General features: G+C 38.4%; 1 protein-coding gene across 1 annotated transcript in view; it reads left to right on the forward strand.

The window, feature by feature from the left end:
• DGKI (diacylglycerol kinase iota) overlaps positions 1–23,996 on the forward strand; it is a 258,213-nt gene that overhangs the window by 66,242 nt on the left and 167,975 nt on the right. Inside the window, exons 12-16 of the mRNA XM_027101799.1 lie at positions 2,496–2,574; positions 8,638–8,693; positions 9,847–9,909; positions 13,717–13,790; positions 15,234–15,345. Of these exons, the coding sequence (XP_026957600.1) occupies positions 2,496–2,574; positions 8,638–8,693; positions 9,847–9,909; positions 13,717–13,790; positions 15,234–15,345 (384 nt within the window). The remainder of the gene's footprint in view (positions 1–2,495; positions 2,575–8,637; positions 8,694–9,846; positions 9,910–13,716; positions 13,791–15,233; positions 15,346–23,996) is intronic.

Raw genomic sequence — 23,996 nt, forward strand, 5'->3', positions numbered from 1 at the left:
GGTGCAGGGTGAAGGCCCAGGCATCCGTACTTAAACGGCATCCCTGCTATATTGGGTTGTGCCATTGACTGAGGCCAAGATTTCATGGTGGTTTCAGCCTTAAAATTCGATATCATTTTAGACCAAATCAATGCACCTTTACTGATTAGTACCATGATCCTGACCAATTGTGATAGATGCTCAAGTTACTTATTTGGCTAAAATTGGTTAAAACATGTTTTGTCTTACCTTCATGGTTTTTTCACCTAAACTATGATCCAGAAACTATAAGGTTGTTAGTAGATATCATGATTGCTCAGTTGATCTTGAGTTCATAACGTCACAACGTTGTTTAAACAAGTGTCATCTTGGGATATAATACTTCTTCCTAATGTATTTGACTTACAGAAATTGGATAGAAAACAGCTGAAGTACAAAGAAGTGTACCATATGGAAATGTTATGGACCTAACCCCACTCAACTTGGAATGGTTAGATCCTCAATAGCAATCTATATTTAATTCTCTTCCCAATAGCTTAAGAAATGGAAAGACTTCTTGGTGCAGCCTGGGAACATTAATCCAGATAATTAAAGGGTTTTGAAAGTGAATTTTTGAGGAGATGTGTAGGAAATCAGGGCAATTTTTCCTGGAAAATATGAATAAGAACTTAATAACAGACTAAATTGTGATGTTATTTAGGGGATGGTGACCAGATGTTCTCCTAAGTTATCAGTGGATGCTAAGACATGGGTTAGAATTGTAGCCAAAAGAGCATAAATGGGAGAAATGAACATATCTGCGCTTTTGGCAGGATCACCAACCCTTGCTGTCATTACTAAGGACTTGTATTTTGTTTCAGTGCAGGAACTGGACATTCTCATATTTGAAGCCAGGAGAGTGAGACATGTTTTGGCAAGGTTCTGTGTGTTTAGTTTCTCTCCCTGTTCTCTAGTCGGTTGTAACGACTTCTAAGGGCTGATCTGACCTCTGAATCAGTACAAGCTCTGACTCGGCGTTCCATCGAAGGGTTCATCCTTTATTTCAGTTTTTCTCTTTCTGCATTAATATCTCTTGCTCTCCCTCTGACTCTTCCTCTCATTTCATTTTTCTCTTAATGGGACACGATTATCGCTCTAGTCAAACAGAAAATCTTACTGATCAAGGGGCATATGAAACCCTGTAATAAACTTACTTTTGAAATCTTGAGGCCAAACACTTGAATAGAAGTGAAGTGCCTGTCCCTAGTCCCTTGTGAATATGGTAACATGTAACCAAAATAATGCATTTCTATCTGGAGGATAAACCTGATAATTATCTGGAAACATTATCTAGGCTGAGATAAAATTACCTCTCCATTTCCTTTTTCTTTTTTTTTCTTTTTGTTTTGCGGTACATTGGCCTCTCACTGTTGTGGCCTCTCCCGTTGCGGAGCACAGGCTCCGGACGCGCAGGCTCAGTGGCCATGGCTCACGGGCCCAGCCGCTCCGCAGCATGGGGGATCCTCCCGGACCGGGGCACGAACCCGTGTGCCCTGCATCGGCAGGCGGACTCTCAACCACTGCGCCACCAGGAAAGCCCCTCCATTTACTTTTAACGTTTATCTTTCATTCTGAGTTGCAGAAGGAAAAGTGTAAGAACCACCATTTGCCTTCTAGCATTTTCCACATGCTTTTCTAATTCAACTGAAGCTTTCAAATCATATCAGCTTTGTAGTTTTAATGCAGGACTTTAGGCTGCATAGTTTGTTCTTTCCTTTACTCAGCTTGTAGCAGTAACAGCCAGGGACCCAGAGGACTCTGGGAAGGAAAGCTAAGGCTTGTATGTGTATCTGTGTGTCTGCGTTGCATATTTCAGAGTCATATTAAAGATTAGAGTTGATAGACTAAATAGGAATCTGAATACTGATAAATACACACACACATATATATTTTTATTTTTATTTTTATTTTTCCTCTAGGTTGAGAATAGCTGAATGGCTCCCACTGACTTATTGCTTACATGACTTTTGTCAAAAAATGTATTTTTTTGGAAAATAAGTGAAGGGTAAACAAATGTTACTCATTTTAAGTTGCAGTATTAATATGCTGAACGTAAATTCTTGAAAAAACTTGCATCCACTGATTAAGAAGGTTGGACACGATCCTTACAATTGAATTTACTTGCTAAGTTTGCTTGTTGAATCATCCTGTGTAACTATTACAAACGTGCATCCCTCAGCTTATGAGGTTCTCTTATTACAATGTACGCAAGAATGGTTCTCATTGAATAATTTGTATTTGTATCCCTTTTTTCCTAAACTATTTAAAATTCTTAGGAGTATCGTTTGAGTTGAGCTTTCACTAAAGAATTAATTCAAAAATCCGTTGTTCCTTCCTCATAGACACCCTGCCTTGAGTTTTAATTGATCGTCCTCCCAGGGACTTGCCCCAGAGACAAGTGTCTGGCCTTAGGTTTTATTTTCCTCTTTTTGCCTGGTCACACACAACTTCACCTCTGCCTTTGTTCATCATTGCAGCTTCCTCTGAATGTTTTCAATAATTACTTCAGCCTCGGATTTGATGCCCACGTCACACTGGAGTTCCATGAATCCAGAGGTGAGGACAACGTCCCATTTCCATCTCCCAGGGAGGAAGTTTCCAGCAGGTGTTTTGCATGTTCCGTTTTGTTCGCATATCACTTAAATGTTGACAGTGTGTCTAATGCAGTTGCATTTGAACCTTCATGTTGCCCCTGGGAGCTAGACAAGATAGGAACTTATTACAGATGTTACTTTGAGACCTCATTGTTTAGGGTCTCAAAGATGGTAAAGGTCAGGACCAGATGTTTACTCCGGGACTCAGGACTGCTAATCTTTAGGTTTGACTAGAAACTTTGAAGTTAGCGAACTACTAAGAAGTGGTAAAAGGAGAGTCTTTCACTGAAGTCATTAGAATACTTACAGCTTCTCAAACCACCCATTATTAAAGTTCAGGACTTTATAACCAAGGTCATTGGAATCTTGTAGCCAAACGTGAAAGTCTTCCCTGTGTGCACAAAAGAGACAACAGTCACCTGTTGTCAACAGTACGGGGGCTGGCTACAGGTGGTTTAGGTTGAAAGAAAAGGGCTTGACGGTGATTGGATTAGGCACGGAAGGTGCTTGGAATCTCCACTGGACGAGGTAGTATGAGTGAGGGCTGGTGGTCATTTAAGTACTAGAAGAGATGGAATCGAGATTTGGGGAAGCAAAATAACTTTTGAAAGAGAAATAAGATGAAATAATGACAAGTTAAATATTTCATCAACATTTTCTTATGTCATTCAGAACTGAGAAAGTTTAGGATTTGGGCTTATGCTTTGAAGCCTCAATCTCTTGCTTTCTTGGTCTCTCTTAATCTCTTTCTCTTAAACTCTCTTCTTGTACAATACGTCTATGTCTCTGCCTGTCCCTAGTCCCTTGTGAATATGGTAACATGTAACCAAAATAATGCTTGGCTGCAAGTATAAGTAATTTGTGAGATAAAAGTCATAATGAGGGATCCTTTTACTTTTCCTCTAGATTCTGCAAGAGCCTCTAAGCTTTTAACTCATAGAATTTGAAATACAGAGTACAAAAGGCTAAAGTTCAATGGTTCAGATTCCAGTAATAATGCAGAGAAAGTTCTGACAACACTTTTATATACTAAAGATCAGGAATGGGGCTATAGGATTAAGGCCGTTAGAAGACAAAATAAAAGTAGAGTATAAACCTGTAATTCTCTTACTGAATTCAGCAATTTTGTTAGACTTTGCATTCCTGGTTTCATGAGGCTTTGAGGGTCAAATGCTGAGCTAAGTAGAAGGAGTACTGATTAAAGAAAGAGTCATAGTTTTCTCTGGTCAACCAGAAAATCACAGATAGAAAGGTTGGTTGACAACAGAACCATAAATAGCAAATACCCAAATCAGAAACACCGACACGCTCCGCACCTCCCTGCTCTAGACAGTTCTCAGAGATTAGATATTCAGAGGGTCGTACATTAGGGCTGGCATTTATAACCTGCTGCCTTTCCTAATTTAAGGAGAGTAGACTTGGGGAAATAACTGGAGATTTCTTTCTCCATTTCTTACCCCATTTATTTCTCATATTCTTTGGGAGACTCTGGATCTGGGCTTCCTAATAAAATCTTTACGTTTCTTAACAGTACTTGTAAAGCAGTACAGTTATCACTAATGCATGAACCTCCAAATTAGCCATCCTGCCAGGAAAAGAGGCCTAAGTGAGTAAGTGCTGGACAGAGAGCTCATTCAAGGGAGCCTAATATTTTGTCTTATTAATCTGAAAGTTATCCTAATGATATGTTTCCTTGTGGTGAAACTTTGGTGCCTCAGAATGAGAGGGCAGCAAAGAGAGACCTCACGGTGGAAAGGCCAGGCTTAGAAAGAATTCTTGTGGGAAAGCGATTTTTTTCTTTTCTTTTAAACTGTGGAACTATTTCATTTTAGAGAGGAACATACAAATTGTGGTGTATATGTATGTCTACGTCGTTTTATATGTGTGATTATAAAATAATTGGTTGAAAGATGCCAAGAGTTGATACTTTACTTTGAATACTTTATTGCCGAGGCTAGTGTAAGTGCTTTCCTGCAACCGGAGAAGGAATTGCAAACATTTTCCCTGCAGGTAAGCCCAGGCCCTTGAGGAAAAACAGCCACTGAAGAGCTGGATAAGGGAGGATTGCTGTTGACTGAGAGTAACGCATACCATACTTACGGAGAGGATACTGAAATGGTACACGATAAATATGCACAAACTATTGGAACCAGACTTGGTTGATATGCCTAGACCAGAGGTGTGGACTTCTTAGTATCTGTTAGTCTATTCTTTTTGCGTCAAGTAAAAAAAAAAAAAAAAATATATTATTTATGATGAAAGGTATAATTACTCAAGCTATTATTTTTTTTTTTTTTACTGTTTTCCATTTATTTGGATTTTCCTCATATTTTTACCTGAATAGTCAAGAAATCTCAAGCTCAGCTGCAGAAAGAAGAGAAAGATAGCAGGCCGCATTTTCAATAGGGGCACACGTACTTACTTTGTTGGTAGATTGTGTGAGTGGCAGTTCTCAAGCCACGCAAACCGTAGTTGAGACTTCAAACTGTTCTCAGATATAGCTGCTCAGGGACTGAGAGTTCATGACAAAACTTGTATCGTTTGCCATCAAATACTTGCAGAGTGATTCAGAGCCCCATAAGAGCCATTACCAAAAAACAAACGCAAAAGAGCTTGCATAGAATAACCGATTCGTTACTAGTCCAAAACGACAATACATTGGGAATTACGCTCATCCATTTACATGCAATGGGTAGGAAAAACAAGTCTCACTAAAGCAGAATCTAAAAAATTTAATTGCAGAAACAATTTTTGGCATAGATGTGAAATAACCCATCAAACTGACATGGGACAAATGCAGACTTCTGCCTTACTATTGATACTTACATTGTATTTCTTTTAGAAGGGACAATTAAAACGACATTTATTTTGAGACAGTTTATTAGTGGCATTACTGTGTAAATGCCTTTAGAATTACCAGTAAAAAGTCAAGCAAGGAGTAGAGATAGTCTTAACATTTTGATTGACTTAACATTTTGTATATACAGAATGCAAACATGAATAATTTCATCAGATAGAAGGTATACTTAATTTGATTGGAAAACAGAAGCTTTTTTATTCTCATTGTGGCTAAGCCATGCATGGCTGAACTGTTGCACATCAGAACGTGCAGTTGTTTGGAACAGAATTGAGAATTTTAATAGGATTGGTCATTTAATTGTCAGTTGGAGTCTTGCCCAGTGCTTTAATCACTACTGCATTATGACAGTGCTTGAGGAAGTACATTGAAAATATTCCAATCCATTAACATATAGGCATGTTAACGATGATTATCGTTATCAGGTAGCAAAGCAAGGTCTCGCTTTGCCAGCTGCGTGAATTAGATTGTCATTTTGGGGGGGACATGAAGGATATTAAACACATCAAACTTTTAGTCTGAGATTGTCTGCTAAAGTTGTACTGCCTCATTGAAGTTACTTCTTATTCAGAGGATTTGAGCCTCTGCTACAAGGTCAAGGAAATACAACTCTGACTCTAGAGGAAGCAGTTTTTAAATCTGATTTAGGATTTGCTATTTTCACCGAATATACAGAGACATGCAGATCAGCATGTTTCAAAGGATTATGAATGTTTCATGATTCATATGGAGAACAGACAGATTTCTTTAAAAAGGTGTTATTTTCAGTGGCTTACCAAATTTCATCATCACCATCACTGCAAAGGACACACTGCCAGGCTCTTGCCCAGGTAATAAGACTTAGGCACAGTCTGCCCTTGAGAAACTCTCACTGTCCGAGGTTCTCTGTAACCTTCTTTTCCATCTTGAACCTCAACGTGGCATCTACTCATCATTCAAGACTCAAGTGTACTTGCCTCTGGAACACTTTTCTGATCATTCCCTTTATGTGTGCCTCCTACTTTGTCTTACAGAGACATCTTTCTATGGCATATACAAAAGGACATTTTATTTTTCATTTTCAGACCTGTCTCCCCCACTCTAAACAACATGAGGGCAAAAGACTATGTCTTTACTTTTATATTCCTTGTGCCAAGTCCAGTGGCTGTCTCAATGTTTGTTACAGGAACGGAATGTTTAATTGGAGGATGGGCCTGTATATAAAAAATAAATAAAAGTAGAAGGGAATATAAAGTAAGGGTAAGATTAGTTGTTCAGACAGTGTATAATGTGGGAGTTTGGTAGGGACTGTTGGCAGGACAAAGGTATCAGGGGAAAGTTTCCAGAAAGGGTAGGAGGGAGTATAGTAGGAAATAAAGAAGGAGTTTGTTGTAGACAAGAAGTAAAGTGGGCAAGGGCATTTCAGACAGGAAGGAAAATGAGTTTGTGATAAAGATATGGGTTAGGTGACCAACTAATACATAGTGTAAAATTTTTGCAGTGGTGTTAGAAACATGAAGATAATGTTGATAAAAATATTTGTCCTTAATGGGATATGACATTGGAAGGAAAGATTTTTATAATATATACAATTTGAATTGAAGGTGGCACTGTACTGTGGGCATAGATTTTAGAGTCATTTATATATACATAACTGAAGTCTTAAGATTGAGTAGATATCCAATGCAGAGAATTTGGAAGATGTGTGTTATGTGAGGTTCAAATCACTTACTGATTTTTATAAACATAGTGTTGAACTTATATTTACTCCCTAATAGGCAAGACCAATTTCAGACAAAAGTAGGCTTTAGGATTCCATTCTAATGGCACATATGTTATTGTGTTGTATACAGAGATGGGATTAATATATTAAACTATTGGAATGGATTATAGCCAGGGTCTGATCATCATTATAAATGGATTACATCCAGAGCGAAATCATTTAGATGATGAGATTTGGGAAGTATGAGCTAATGAGATTTAGATGAGATTTTTGGATTTTGAGTTGATGCTATAATTGAGATGAGACCTTTAGGGACCTGGGAGGGAGTGAATGTGTTTTTCATACGTGAAGGATGTAAATCATGGAGTCCAGAAGGTGGACGATGTAGGTAGAATTTTGGTCTCCATGACCTTTGCCATCTGGTGTCACGCTTGCCATTCAAAAATAGGTTTGGGATTTGGAGACTTCCAGCTAGTCAGCCAGCTGTCTGATGAGAAATGACTTGGAGAAAGACCTACCCCTAAGAAGGGATTAATGATCATATGGGACAAAAGAGCAGAAAGCAAATATTTACAGTGGGTTCCTTTGGAATCTCTTGGAATTTTATTAGAAAGAATGTAAGGAAATAGCATTTCATTTGGGGATTTTTTAATCCGTTGAATTCATGTGAACATTTTCCAATGCAAATTCTCGTCTAATCGTTTTATGGTCCTCAACCTATATAACGTTCAGGAACAAACTCAAAATTAAACCATTTCAGTCAGAGCTTTTGTTGTCCTATGCCCTGGGTCCATTCTGCAGGTCATCTGTATCTATCTATCTATATATATATAGATATATATATTTATATAACTTCACTAAATGAAATGATGTTTCAAGGCCTGTCACAGACAACAGTACAGATGGTAGTTAGGAGTTTTTGCAAAATATGAAAGCAAATTCTCTATTAATTATTATCCAAATTCCCCATATTTAATTAAATTTGAAACTGCATAGATAGTTTATGGAAGCCATGTCCTATGGAGGTCAAAGCAAATAATTGACCCTCCCCCTCCTCCCCCTCCCTCTTGCTTCTATCACCCCTGCACTGTATCCCTGCCAGCCCTCTATTTTGAATAGAGTCTAGAGTGTTTCAGCCCTTAATGTGCGTGTGAATCACCTGGAGAACTTGTTAAAGCAGATTCCTAGACCCCAGCCCCCAGACGTTCTAATTCAGCAGGTTCAGGGTAGAGCCTAAGAATTTGCATATCTAGCAGGCTCCCAGTTGATGCTGCCACTGATGCCAGTTTGGGGCTACACTTTGCAGCACTGGACACCTGTGCCAACTGCCTGTAACTAAGGGAAAGATGATGATGAAGCTGTTGGGTCCTTGGGATGGGGAGGGAGAGGGAAGACGTAGGGGTGCTAATCTAACTCACTACCTTTAATCAGGTCTCTATAACAAAACTACCTTTTCCCTTTTACAGAAGCAAATCCAGAGAAATTCAACAGTCGTTTTCGAAATAAAATGTTCTATGCAGGGGTAAGTATATATTTCATTTTTTGATGATTACACATTATTTATACTAATTCACTCATGGTAATAAAGATGCTAACTATACTCTGCTAATAATTACACACACATCTCAGATGTTTACATGTGTGTCTATATATGGTTAATGTTTAATGTCTTGGTTTAAGAATGAAAGTAAGTATGTATTTCTTAAGTTAGTTGTCAGAGAGTTCATCATCTTTGAACTTAAAAGCCCTGAAAGTTGTACTGAGGGCATGGTATTCAAGGAGTGGTGTGAAAAGCAAACATCAAAGCCAGTCTAGAGAATGAGGAAATTAGGTAGATTGAAGGATGTATGGCATGTCTTGGGTTAGAATGTAGTTTTCATAGGGGCACGTATGAACTGACATTTGGATGAGAAATTGACAGAATATGGGAAGTTTTTCATGGAAGCATAGATGAGATTAAAGGGGCCCCCTTCTTTTTCCTTCTCCTCCTACTCGGGGACATCCTTGGGCGTGAATGGCTGGAAAGAAAAAAAAGGGGCCTCTAAAATATTGATTTTAAAAAGTGTGGCTTAAATTTTACCACTGGATAGAGGGAATTGAAGTAAAACGGGGTGAAATAAGACATTCTCAGTGGCAAGTTAAAGATTATATCAGCATCTAATGGACTAATAGGAAGATCAGGAAAGGTAGTCAGATCTCCAAACTGACCCTTGAAATTACCTACATTTTCACTCTCCTACTGTGATCTTAAATTTTATTATAGGTTACTTTTTTTTTTTTTTTTTTGTGGTACGCGGGCCTCTCACTGCTGTGGCTTCTCCCGCTGCGGAGCACAGGCTCCGGACGCGCAGGCTCAGCGGCCATGGCTCATGGGCCCAGCCGCTCCGCGGCATGTGGGATCTTCCCGGACCGGGGCACGAACCCATGTCCCCTGCATCGGCAGGCGGACTCTCAACCACTGCGCCACCAGGGAAGCCCCTATAGGTTACATTTTGAAAACAGAGAAAGAGTTCTACTTAGCCTCTGCACTAGTTTACTTTAGATTCAGCAAAAGGAGAACTTGTCTTATATTTTTGCATAACTTAGAATCACTAGGACCTATCTATCTTACAGAAGCAAGGATTTGGCATAAGCATGCAATGAAGATTTTTTTCTTTCTTTCTTTCCTTGTATAGGCAGCTTTTTCTGATTTCCTACAGAGAAGCTCTAGAGATTTATCCAAGCATGTTAAAGTTGTCGTAAGTATTGAATGTGTTGACTCGTTTCATTTAAATGTAAAAAGCATGCCCCCTAACATGAACCCCAAATACCAGTTTATATACTTAATCAGTGGGCTGCATAGAACTTTAACTGAATTGAGTGTAGTTTGTTCAACCGACATTTATGAGCATTTAGTTATGTGTCAGGCGCTGTCTTAGTTGCTGAGGATGAAGTTAAATAAGATGACTGGCTTCACCACTGAAGAAACTCACAGTTGAGTCATGGGGAAGGGCACATAACTCTGGGCAGAACAATATAATCAATGTTGTTATTGGATTACTTATATAATATACTGGTGGCACAAAGGGAGAAATGAAAACTGCCCATGGTGCAGTCGGGGAAGTCATCAAAGGAATGAAGTTGGGCTCGCTAGTAAGGTAGAAATAGATGCTCACCAAACAAGTATCTTTATTCCCAGCCTATCTGAAGAGTCTCCGTCTTAGAAAAATATTTGATTTCATTATTTTGTGGTCACTCGCTCTCCAGCCTGCTCAAGATCCTTCACCACTTAAGAGATTTTTTTTTTTTTTTTTGGTGCTATTTCCCTCTGGGTCTCTATCCCAGGTTTTAGGGATACTCATCTTGGAGGCAAGGGAGATGGGAAGTCATTTTTTCTCTAAGAGATATATTTAAAAATGACTTCATTGATTATTGATTATCATTGATTATTAAGAAAGACAAAGTGTTTCCTTATAGTAAACAAGTTAAAAGAGGGAATGAACATGACTTTGCTGCACATACCTGTATAAGGAAAGAGAAACATGGAAGATAGAGAAAAATATATAGATGGGAAAGAAGGAATGGGAATGTAGCAATGCTTGAATTTATTGTGGAATAGATAAAGAATAGCATTTGTGACAGGAGGGGACAGGACAAAAGGTATACATGTAAGTAGAGACAAATATATGACCTTAAACTAATGGATTTATAGAGGAATATAGAGGAGGCTGAGAGGATACAAATTCAAATTCGTTGTCACCAATAAAGCCTGTAGGAGACATGAATCTCCTAAATCAGTTGAAACAGAGTTTACCACTAATCACCCTGGGCATCACTTTCAGATGTTTCAGTTCCCATGAAATACCAACGAAAAGCAAGCATCCTATAGCAGTAGCAACTTTGGAAAACTGAAATATTGCCTTTTTAAAGCTAGATACAAGAAAGACACATGGTCCATTGAACTGCGAAGATCTTGATTTTGATAAAATGATGGTTAGTTAAGTAGCAGCAACCTTGCCTCAAACTTCCCCTGTTTCTTCTTTGGCTGCCTTCAACCAAGCCAAAAATAAACCTTCCCTCCTCTTGCAGTATTTTTCACATTATTAGGAACATTGCAGCACCTGCCGGGAGAGCCACTGAGCGGAGGGCAGTGGCCATATGGAATGGTAATGCTGTCCACTGTTTAACTCAGCTGGATGGAAATTAAGCTCTATGCCGCCTCACCACTAGAAAGCTTTTCTCCCACATCTGGCAGTCCTCCTGATGAGAAATATCTCAGGCATGGTTGGCTGTGTATCAGGGATTAAAAGAAGCTTGTAGAGAGGCCAAGGTGGCAGTCAAATAACTAGAAAAGATTTGATATCAGCCTGTACATGTAACATTCCAGGTGGATTGGTCTACGTAATCATCTCTTTTTTTTATGAAGAGAAAAAAAAACAATAGAAACTAAGTCTGAACAATTCTGATTCAGTCCTAGGTCTATCTTTATGAGGTATATGACTTTGGGGGAAGCATTCAACCTTTCAGAAGAGTTCTCTCTCCTCATCTGTAAAGCAGGCATAACAACATATGCATTTGAAGCAACAGTTACTGACCATTGTGCTGTGACACAAGGATATTTCTACAACGACATCATTGTATGTTTCCTGAGTGTGAGATGAAAAGGATGGGGGGTTAGAGCAATTAGATGTACACATAACAGCAGACCATCTTATCTTTGCCACAGGGTGAAGTCAGTATTTCCAAGGTAATAGTTAATAATCTCTCACATGAATGCTACACACACACAGACACACACACACGCACACCCCCAGAGGACAGTAATGAAAACCTACATACAGCATTATTTTGTTCTGCTTCACATGTGTTCTTCTTCTTGTTTAGATGTACAAGTGTGTGAGCTTGTACACAGGAAGATATTTTGTGTGCACATATTTTCCTTTGTGTGTTTGAAGTAAGGAAAAAGTTGAAAACGGCCGCTCTAAAGAGTTGTAAAGTTTAAATGCAATAATATATAAGAAAATTTTGTAAAACTCAATACATTGTAAGGTGCCCATCCTCACAGAATTCGATGAGTTTCCAGAATCGCTGATGAGTTTTTCAGGAGGAGAAAGTAGAAAATTTTTTTAGAAAATGAATTCTGTTCTAAGTACAATAATATTAAGTATAATTTTTTCTGTAATGCAACAATACTGCTTTGCATGCTTTTAATGTATCACATGCTATTTTTAAAAAGTTCAGTTGCTTTCAACACTCAATTTTGATCATTTAAGATGTCTACATTTTTTCTTCACTGGTAGAGCCATCTATCAACTCATTTCAAGTCCTTAAATTGGGAGACCTCATGTTTATTTAAGTATCTGAGAGTGTTGTAAAAACACCTTCAGTCAATGTCCAGAATTTGATTCCTATCTAAAAAACGTTTGAAAATACTTTGTTTATTTAGGATTGTAAGATTTCCCAGGAACAATTTTTGAGAATGCTCATGAAAAGAAAATTAGGCTGTGTTAAGATCAGCTGGGAGGAGAATGAGACAACCTTGACCACTAGCAGAGTCATTTTACCTGGATTGAAACTCCCTCTGAAGCCATCCTTAGAAATTAGCAGGGAGCTTAGGAATGCTTTACCCTCTCCTCAGCAGAGAAGACAGTGGGGGAAATTCTGTGATGAGGGTGTGAGGAGAGCAAATATAAAAGCAGGCTTTATACCTTTGACATTGAGAGGCCTACAGTCATGACTAGACTGTTCCTCTTTTGGCATTTGTCACCAGTGGGAAATGAGAAAGGGAAACGAAACCCCTTTCTTTGATTAGTCAGATGACGCTCTTGAGGAAAGTACTAACTGGTGAGGGAAGCCACACACACAGAGGTGTTGAGGCCAAGCCACCCTGAGGCTCTTGAAACCCAGGGTCACGGCCAGGTTCAATAAAGCAGTTTATCGCAGAAGACCGGTCACAGTCTGTAAGAGATTAAATTGATAAGAGCAAATCACTAATTAGTGATTGCTAATACTAATTTATAACAGATACTTTTAAAAAAGCATGCAGGGTATATTCCTTTTAAACAGCGTTCAAAATATTATGTCAAATATTTTCAAAATAAAAATTATCTCAGAAAGCAAATAAAATAAATGGTCACATTCACGACTATTGTTTGAATCAGATGACTTCGGTAGAGATTGCTACTGCCTCAACTTGAGGATTCATCCTTTTTATTCTTTGAAACGTTTATAAATTTTCTAATGTTGATACTACAAGCCAATTTATGCTATCCAGTAATAATCCAAGGTTAAGAGTGATGATCGTTCCTTTGATTGTGAGACCAGAGAAAAATCATTCTGGTCAAATGGCAGCTTTGTTTTTACATTCAATCAAAACAAATCCAAGCCCAGAACCCTGGGTCTGGGAAAGTTATAATCAGAATAAAGTTTCAATCATAGTAATGGGCATCCACTTCAGCAGAGACAGGGACAAGGGGAAGACCATGGTACGTGCTGTTGTCACCCTAGTTGTCTTTCAGACTTGAGCCTACTTCAGAATCCTTGCTTTTTTGCTTTGATTGTTGCAGTGTGATGGAACAGATCTCACCCCAAAGATTCAGGAACTGAAGTTCCAGTGTATAGTATTTTTAAATATACCCAGGTAAGCTCTGTTCATATTGTTTCCTTGGTTTGATGTGAACTCCATTTGACTTAAAGTTTTCTGCTTTCATTATAGAAAATTTCCAGGTACAAACAATGAAAAACAGTTATTTTAATGGCTTATCAAGGGTTTTCGAGTCTGATAATTTTGTTCTCCTACTTGGTTTGTTTAGTGTTCTCTGTGGTACTTTTGTGTTTATGTGATACAGCACGCATGGTGTATACTTACCCACCCTTAAGAAGCCCAGGCAGCCCTCTGGACTGGAATATTTTACTGTAATTCTCAATTACTGACGCCTTCCATCCCCTCACCCCTCACCCAGGAATGATAGACTTGAACAAATCCCTGTTCTCAGTTTCCCAAAAGCTATTAGGCAACCATCCAGCCTGATTTCAGCATGGAATTCATTCAGAATAATTGCCAGATGATTACTTTGAAAAAATAGGATCAATTAGAGGAGCATTTTCTAGCCAGGATGTCAGCTCTCTGTGGTGCTATTATATACCTCAGGAGAAAGGGATATTTAAGATTAACTAGTCTCAAAATAAGCATGTATCTCAGTGACATCAAATTAGATTCTAGGCTCCGAAGCCAAGATTTTGAAAGGGGTTGGATCTGTGACCCTTTGTTATTTGCAAACCAGACAACTCAGACACAAAAATCCATGAGCAAGTTCTGTTTAGACTGAATTTAGTTGAAATGAGGATTGTGAGTAAATCTATGGCTAGGAAAATATGTCTCCTGATTACTTTTGGCAGTGCTCAACGTAGCCCCTTACATCCTGTTCCGGAAGTATTTTCATTTTAGTTGTCGAAGTAGAAGGCCTAGTAGATTCTCAGGAAACGTTGTTGATTAGCAATAACAATGCTCTTCTCTTTTTCTTCTTGCTCCTCCCCCATCCCCCCTCTGGATTTTGCTTCCTCCACTTTTTAACTTCCTTGATTTCCCCTTCCCTTTCTAATCTCACATCTTTGTCTCATCCGTTTTTCACTCCTTCTGTCCGCTTCAGTTACCTTTCCTTCGTCCTAGGGTACTTATTGTCTTCTTTCTGTGTATATTATTGATGCTTACCCACCTCCGTTCCATTTCCCTTTCCTATTGGCATGTATATGTCTCCCTCCAAGACCAAGTTCTGAAACCACCTATTGATAACTCATGGTATGTGATAGAAAGTAAGCATTTGTGAATTACAGAGTGAGACATGTTGATAAATAATTAGGAGAAAGTTGGGCTCCACGGGATGCTTTTGTTGTAAAATTTTGCCCCATTTTCATAAATTGATACTTGGAGGTGATAAATTCATTTTCTTTTTTATTGGGAGGTGTGAACCAAGAGTAGAAAGATGTGTGAAATAAACATCGGGTCGAACTATAAATTAATCCCCAATGATAATCATGGGAAGACTGGAGCAAATTTCATTCTGTTTTTACTCTTCTCTTGCAGATATTGTGCTGGCACAATGCCTTGGGGGAACCCAGGAGATCACCATGACTTTGAACCTCAGCGTCATGACGATGGTTATATTGAAGTCATTGGATTCACCATGGCCTCTCTGGTGGGCAATGCATCTATGTTATTGAAGTGTAATGTGCTTTAGTCAGAGTTAGACTTTACTATTCATTTTATAGGACCTTGGTATAATGTTCTTTCCTGGCTTGTCAACTCACAAACTTTATGCAATGTAGAGTTGCCAGGGGAAGACAAAAACAAAAAGTAATTCTTCACGTCACTAAAAAAATTGATGCATATTTTTTGTTTAAACTTCAAAGATAAATGAATATTATGTGTTAATTATCCTGATGAATTTTCTACCAGAATGAAGTGGAAAGTTTTCATGCTAATTAAAAAACATTATGCCACAGACATATCCTAGCATTGATGCAGAAACCTTGCCATTTGATACTTTTTTGGTTTGCTGAGTACTTGAGTGCTTAGATAATAAGGAAAGTGGTCATTTGCATTCATCTCCATCTTGCCTGCTTAAGCATAAGATGGGTGTCTCCCTTATCACAAAATACCCGAATATAGAAAAACGTCATTGTTGTGACGTTAATGAATATTCAGTTGCACAGTATCGAGATCACCTTGCATTTTAATTTTGTTTGCTGGCATTAAAAAAGTAAACGTATAGTATAAGGTCAGTTTCAAGCAGGTTTTAGCCATGTGTTTCAACTTATTATTGAAGGATGAGGAAACCAATTAAAAAGTTTGCTTATCATTGTATCCGGTGTAAATCAGGCCACACTATCAGTTGGTAAAGCAAATTAAAATAAAGCTTCTACTTGCACTTGGCTAGCACTTGGTTTGGGCCATACCTTATGCCTCAAGGCAAGAAGGTTGTATTTCTTGTCCTGAACAACCCAAAACAACTCTTTTTCACTCATCTTGTGGATTCCAAATGACTTTTCCTCCATCACCTCGAATTAGTGAGGTTTAACAGAATACCCTATTGTGATTATGGCAAGAATGTCCATCGCCTGAGATGGTGATGTTGCTTGTTACATGTGCCATGTCTACAATGAAATGGCCGTTAGGTGTAAAAGATTGCTCTAGGATTGATCTAATTTCCAGAGTTGTAGCTCATATCTAGCTCTTTCTCTCGAAAGGTCTTTATGCTAACTATAGGTAAAGACTCGGCCAAGAGAAAATAGGAATAAGTCCAGGTAGGGTTTGTGCCAGGGAGAATTCTTGGAGGTTCCCAAGACAAACCTGGCCACATGTGTTTTACTCATTCATTTATTCACTAATCCAGTGACCGTGTATTGAATGTTTACCGTGTGTGAGAGCTTCCTAGTCCTGGCTGTGTGGTAGAAGGCTGTCAGGGAATGTCTAAGAGAAGATGATCCCTTACCTAGGCCTGGGAGGGCAGGTAGAATATTAAGACACTTTCCCATTGCTCTCAAGATCAAAATCTAAATCTTTATCACAAAATTGAGTTTCTCTCTGATTCTCCATCCTTTCCCACTGCCCTCTTTGTTTTCTAGCTCGTTGCCTGTCAAGTCAAGTATCGCTTTGGACATCCCTTGCTTCTTTTGTACCACAGGGACACTGCATATGCTGCCTTTCTCTCAAATGTTCTTTACCCCTCATCTTCTATAACTTCTCAGTCTGTATGTGTGTCAGGTTCTCTTTACAGTCTTTTTTTGGTTTGGGTTGTTTCTGCTTACAATTATATAATTAAAGTCTGAACAAGAAGGATATGGCAGAGTGAAACTGGGTAATTAGAGGAGAATTTAATGGAGGGACTCTTTACAAATAGTGCACTAGGTTTATGAGAAGCAACAATGGATGGTGTTGTATTCCTGAGCTAAAGGTGCAAAGGCAGGGAAGCAGTCAGTTGTACCAGAAAGAGAACTATTTGGGAAAGACCACCTGTTAGGAGTAGTATTTGCTAAGTGAAAGCAGCCATCCTGTGCCAGCCTGGCAGGGAGAGGGTCAGGGACATCAATACAATTCTTGCCCTCCAGATCTTCTGCCATTGTCTCCCTCTGGAGAAGTCTAATGGAAGCCGGAAGACAAGGGGGCCATTAATACAGTCTAAATGGGTCAGTTTCACAGACAAAAAGGAGCGCAGGGAAGGGGTGGAGTGCTGGGTGGGAGTGGCAGATGGTCGGTATCCATCACTCCAGTGTATCTCTGGTACACAGCAGCGAGCCTGATACCTGTAATTGTCAACGAGTAAATGTGACAGGATGAATGAATTTTGCCAGGAGAAGAAGAATGGACTTGGCATTCTGGAAAAAGGGAAATTTACATACACTTGGTAGTATTAGAGACCATAGTCCTCTGTGGAGACTACAGTTAGTCTTATGTAGCATAAAGGTAGATGAAGTGAGAGTGATGGAGGTGACGCTGGAGAGGAAGACAGGGATGACATCACAAAGTGCATTATAAAATTTATCTAGGAGTTTTGACTTTGAGGAATTAGTAAAGTGTGTTTTTTTTATTAAAAAAAATTTTATAACGTCTTTATTGGAGTATAATTGCTTTACAATGGTGTGTTAGTTTCTGCTGTATCAAAAAGTGTATCAGCTATACGTATACATATATTCCCATATCCCCTCCCTCTTGCATCTTCCTATCTCACCACTCTAGGTGGTCACAAAGCACCGAGCTGATCTCCCTGTGCTATGCGGCTGCTCCCCACTAGCTATCTATTTTACATTTGGTAGTGTATATATGTCCATGCCACTCTCTCACTTTGTACCAGCTTACCCGTCCCCCTCCCCGTGTCCTCAAGTCCATTCTCTACATCTGCGTTTTTATTACTGTCCTGCCCCTGGGTTCATCAGAACCATATATTTTTTTACAGTCCATATATATGTGTTAGCATATGATATTTGTTTTTCTGTTTCTGACTGACTTCACTCATATGACTGACTCTAGGTCCATCCGTCTCACTACAAATAACTCAATTTCATTTTTTATGACTAATATTTCATTGTATATATGTGCCACATCTTCTTTATCTATTCATCTGTCAATGGACACTTAGGTTGATTCCATGTCCTGGCTATTGTAAATAGTGCTGCAGTGAACATTGTGGTACATGACCCTTTTTGAATTATGGTTTTCTCAGGGTATATGCCCAGTAGTGGGATTGCTGGATCATATAGTAGTTCGACTTTTAGTTTTTTAAGGAACCTCCATACTGTTCTCCATAGTGGCTGTATCAATTTACATCCCCACCAATAGTGCAAGAGAGTTACCTTTTCTCCACACCCTCTCCATCATTTATTGTTTGTAGATTTTTTGATGATGGCCATTCGGACCAGTGTGAGGTGATACCTCATTGTAGTTTTGATTTGCATTTCTCTAATGATTAGTGATGCTGAGCATCTTTTCATGTGTCTGTTGGCCACCTGTATATCTTCTTTGCAGAAAAGTCTGTTTAGATCATCTGCCTATTTTTGGATTGGCTTGTTTGTTTTTTTGATATTGAGCTGCATAAACTGCTTGTATATTTTGGAGGTTAATCCTTTGTCAGTTGCTCCATTTGCAAATATTTTCTCCCATTTTGAGGGTTGTCTTTTCATCTTGTTTATGGTTTCCTTTGCGGTGCAAAAGCTTTGAAGTTTCATTAGGTCCCATTTGTTTATTTTTGTTTTTATTTACCTTTCTCTAGCAGGTGGGTCAAAAAGGATCTTGCTGTGATTTATGTCATAGAGTGTTCTGCCTATGTTTTTCTCTAAGAGTTTGATAGTGTCTGGCCTTACATTTAGGCCTTTAATCCATTTTGAGTTTATTCTTGTGTATGGTGTTAGGGAGTGTTCTAATTTCATTCTTTTACATGTAGCTGTCCAGTTTTCCCAGCACCAGTTATTGAAGAGGCTGTCCTTTCACCATTGTATATTATTGCCTCCTTTATCAAAGATAAGGTGACCATATGTGCGTGGGTTTATCTGTGGGCTTTCTATCCTGTTCCATTGATCTGTATTTCTGTTTTTGTGCCAGTACCATACTGTCTTGATTACTGTAGCTTTGTACTATAGTCTGAAGTCCAGGAGCCTGATTCCTCCAGCTCATTTTTCTTTCTCAAGATTGCTTTGGCTATTTGGGGTCTTTTTTATTTCCATACAAATTGTGAAATTTTTTGTTGTAGTTCTGTGAAAAATGCCATTGGTAGTTTGATAGAGATTGCACTGAATCTGTAAATTGCTTTGGGTAGTATAGTCATTTTCACAATGTTTATTCTTCCAATCCAAGAACATGGTATATCTCTCCATCTATTTGTATCATCTTTAATTTCTTTCATCACTGTCTTACAGTTTTCTGCATACAGGTCTTTCGTCTCCTTAGGTAGGTTTATTCCTAGATATTTTATTCTTTTTGTTGCAGTTGTAAATGGGAGTGTTTCCTTAATTTCTCTTTCCGATTTTTCATCATTAGGGTATAGAAATGCAAGAGATTTCTATGCATTACTTTTGTATCCTGCTACTTTACCAGATTCATTGATTAGCTCTAGTCATTTTCTGGTAGCATCTTTAGGATTCTCTATGTATAGTATCATGTCATCTGCAAACAGTGACAGCTTTACTTCTTTTCCGAATTGGATTCCTTTTATTTCTTCTCTTATTGCTGTGGCTGAAACTTCCAGAACTGTATTGAATAGTAGTGGTGAGAGTGGGCAACCTTGTCTTGTTCCTGATCTTAGTGGAAATGGTTTCAGTTTTTCACCATTGAGAGTGATGTTAGCTGTGGGTTTGTCATATATGGCATTTTTAATGTTGAGGTAAGTTCCCTCTATACCTACTTTCTGGAGGATTTTTATCATAAATGGGTGTTGAATTTTGTCAAAAGCCTTTTCTGCATCTGTTGAGATTATCATATGGTTTTTATTCTTCAATTTGTTAATATGGTGTATCACATTGATTGATTTGTGTACATTGAAGAATCCTTGCATTCCTGGAATAAACCCCACTTGATCATGGTGTATGATCCTTTTAATGAGCTGTTGGATTCTGTTTGCTAATATTTTGTTGAGGATTTTTGCATCTGTGTTCATCCGTGATATTGGCCTGTAGTTTTCTTTTTTTGTGACATCTTTGTCTGGTTTTGGTATCAGGGTGATGGTGGCCTCGTAGAAAGAGTTCAGGAGTGTTCCTCCCTCTGCTGTATTTTGGAAGAGTTTGAGAAAGATAGGTGTTAGCTCTTCTCTAAATGTTTGATAGAATTTGCCTGTGAAGCCATCTGGTCCTGGGCTTTTATTTGTTGGAAGAATTTTAATCACAGTTTCAATTTCAGTGCTTGTGATTGGTCTCTTTATATTTTCTATTTCTTCCTGGTTCAGTCTCAGAAGGTTGTGCTTTTCTTAGAATTTGTCCATTTCTTCTAGGTTGTCCATTTTATTGGCATATAGTTGTGTGTAGTAATCTCTCATGATTCTTTGTATTTCAGCAGTCAGTTGTTACTTCTCCTTTTTCATTTCTAATGCTATTGAGTCTTTTCCCTTTTTTTCTTGATGAGTCTGGCTAATGGTTTATCACTTTTGTTTATCTTCTCAAAGAACCAGCTTTTAGTTTTATTGATCTTTGCTATCATTTCCTTCATTTCTTTTTCATTTATTTCTTATCTGATCTTTATGTTTTCTTTCTTTCTGCTAACTTTGGGTTTTTTTGTTCTTTCTCTAATTGCTTTAGGTTTAAGGTTGGGTTGTTTATTTGAGATTTTTCTTTTTTCTTGAGGTAGGATTGTATTGCTATAAACTTCCCTCTTAAAACTGCTTTTGCTGCATCCCGTAGGTTTTGAGTCATCGTGTTTTCACTGCCTTTTGTTTCTAGGTATTTTTTTATTTCCCCTTTGATTTCTTCAGTTATCTCTTGGTTATTTAGTAGTGTATTGTTTAGCCTCCATTTGTTTGTATTTTTTACAGATTTTTTCCTGTAATTGATATCTAGTCTTATAGTGTTGTGGCCAGAAAAGATACTTGATATGATTTCAATTTTCTTAAATTTACCAAGGCTTGATTTGTGACCCAAAATATGAACTATCCTGGAGAATGTTCCATGAGCACTTGAGAAGAAAGTGTATTCTGTTGATTTTGGATGGAATGTCCTCTAAATATCAATTACGTCCATCTTATTTAATGTGTCATTTATAGCTTGTGTTTCCTTATTTATTTTCTTTTTGGATGATTTGTCCATTGGTGAAAGTGGGGTGTTAAAGTCCCCTACTATTATTGTACTACAGTCCATTTCCCCCTTTATGGCTGTTAGCATTTGTCTTATGTATTAAGGTGCTCCTGTGTTGGGTGCATAAATATTTACAATTGCTATATCTTCTTCTTGGATTGATCCCTTGATCATTATGTAGTGTCCTTCTTTGTCTCTTGTAATGGTCTTTATTTTAAAGTCTATTCTGTCTGATATGATATTGGCTACTCCAGCTTTATTTGATTTCAATTTGCATGGAATATCTTTTTCCATCCCCTCACTTTCAGTCTGTACATATTCCTAGGTCTGAAGTGGGTCTCTTGTAGGCAGCATATATACAGGTCTTGTTTTTGTATCCATTCAGCCAGTCTGTGTCTTTTGGTTGGAGCATTTAATCCATTTACATTTAAGGTCATTATCAATACATATGTTCCTATTACCATTTTCTTAATTGTTTTGGGTTTGTTTGCTTTTTTAGTTCTTTTCCTTCTCTTGTGTTTCCTGCCTAGAGAAGTTCCTTTAGCATTTGTTGAAAAGCTGGTTTGGTGGTGATGAATTCTCTTAGCTTTTGCTTGTCTGTAAAGATTTTCATTTCTCCATCAAATCCGAATGAGATCCTTGCTGGGTACAGTAATCTTGATTGTAGCTTTTACCCTTTCATCACTTTCAATATGTCCTGCCACACCCTTCTGGCTTGCGGAGTTTCTCCTGGAAGAGCAGCTGTTAACCTTATGGGGATTCCCTTGTATGTTATTTGTTGGTTTTCCCTTGCTGCTTTTAATATTTTTTCTTTGTATTTAATTTTTGATAGTTTGATTAATATATGTCTTGGTGTGTTTCTCCTTTGAATTATCCTGTATGGGACTCTCTGTGCTTCCTGGACTTGATTGACTATTTCCTTTCCCATATTAGGGAAGTTTTCAACTATAATCTCTTAAAATATTTTCGCAGTCCCTTTATTTTTTCCTTCTTCTGGGACCCCTATAATTTGAATGTTTGTGCATTTAATGTTGTCCCACAGGTCTCTGAGACTGTCCTCAATTCTTTGCATTCTTTTTTCTTTATTCTGCTCTGTGTTAGTTATTTCCACTATTTTATCTTCCACGTCACTTATGCTTTCTTCTGTCTCAGTTATTCTGCTATTGATTCCTTCTAGAGAATTTTTAATTTCATTTATTGTGTTGATCATCATCATTGTTTGTTTGCTCCATAGTTCTTCTAGGTCCTTGTTAAATGTTTCTTGTATTTTCTCCATTGTATTTCCAAGATTTTGGATCATCTTTACTGTCATTACTCGGAATTCTTTTTCAGGTAGACTGACTATTTTCTCTTCATTTTTTTGGTCTGGTGGGTTTTTACCTTGCTCCTTCATCTGCTGTGTATTTCTATGTCTTCTCATTTTGCTTAACTTACTGTGTTTGGGGTCTCCTTTTCGCAGACTGCAGGTTTGTAGTTGCCGTTGTTTCTGGTGTCTGCCCCCAGTGGGTAAGGTTGATTCAATGGGTTGTGTAGGCTTCCTGGTGGAGGGGACTGGTGCCTGTGTTCTGATGGATGAGGCTGGATCTTGTCTTTCTGGTGGGCAGGACTGCGTCCGGTGGTGTGTTTTTCAGTGTCTGTGAACTTATTGTGATTTTAGGCAATCTCTCTGCTAATGGGTGTGGTTGTGTTCCTGTCTTGCTAGTTGTTTGGCATGGGGTTTCTAGCACTGGAGCTTGCTGGTCATTGAGTGGAGCTGGGTATTAGCGTTGAGACCGAGATCTCTGGGAGCGCTCTTGCCAACTGATATTACAAGGGGCTGGGAGGTCTCTGGTGGACCAGTGTCCTGAACTCGGCTCTCCCACCTCAGAGGCTCAGGCCTGACACCTGGCTGGAGCACCAAGACCCTGTCAGCCACACGGCTGGGTCATCCTGGAGAAGATGGACTGAAGCCAGGAGAAAGCTAGAGGATGAGAGACCTGTCAGAAGGCTTGTTTGATGAAATCAGACAAGGTTGGTGGCATTCTGTACTCAGGCTCTACTCACAAAGGGGAAAGGGGTGCCTCGGGAAGCCGAGCATGTGCTTCTACCTAAAGTGTGTTTTAAGAATAAATACTTGTTATGGGAAAAGTTCAGTGTAAAAACAGGCAGTATATTGGACCCTAACGCACCATCCCTTAGCCTCTGTAATTATCAGTTCATGGACAATTTTATTTCTGTCACCAGCTATGATCTCCTCTCATATTATTTTGAAGTAAATCCCAGATATTATATCATTTTACCCATGAAATTTTCTGAATGTGTTTTTTAAAAGGTAAGATTTTCTTTTATGGATACAATCACAAAATGTTATCTCAAAAATTAAAATAATAGCTTCTGAATATCACTAAATACTCAGTATTCAAATTTTTAGTTGTCTTGCAGATGTCATTTGTTTTCTTATGCTCTGTTTGTTTTCATCAGGATTCAAATAAAATGCATTCACTGTGATTGGCTGGTATGACACTTAAGTCTCTGTAGGTTCCCACCCATCTCTCTCTCTCTCTCTCTCTCTCTCTCTCTCTCTCTCTCTCTCTCT

This window comes from Aethalodelphis obliquidens, unplaced genomic scaffold, assembly GCF_003676395.1.
Source record: "Aethalodelphis obliquidens isolate GAN/ISIS:26980383/991018 unplaced genomic scaffold, ASM367639v1 scaffold5, whole genome shotgun sequence".
Lineage (NCBI taxonomy): Eukaryota > Metazoa > Chordata > Mammalia > Artiodactyla > Delphinidae > Aethalodelphis > Aethalodelphis obliquidens.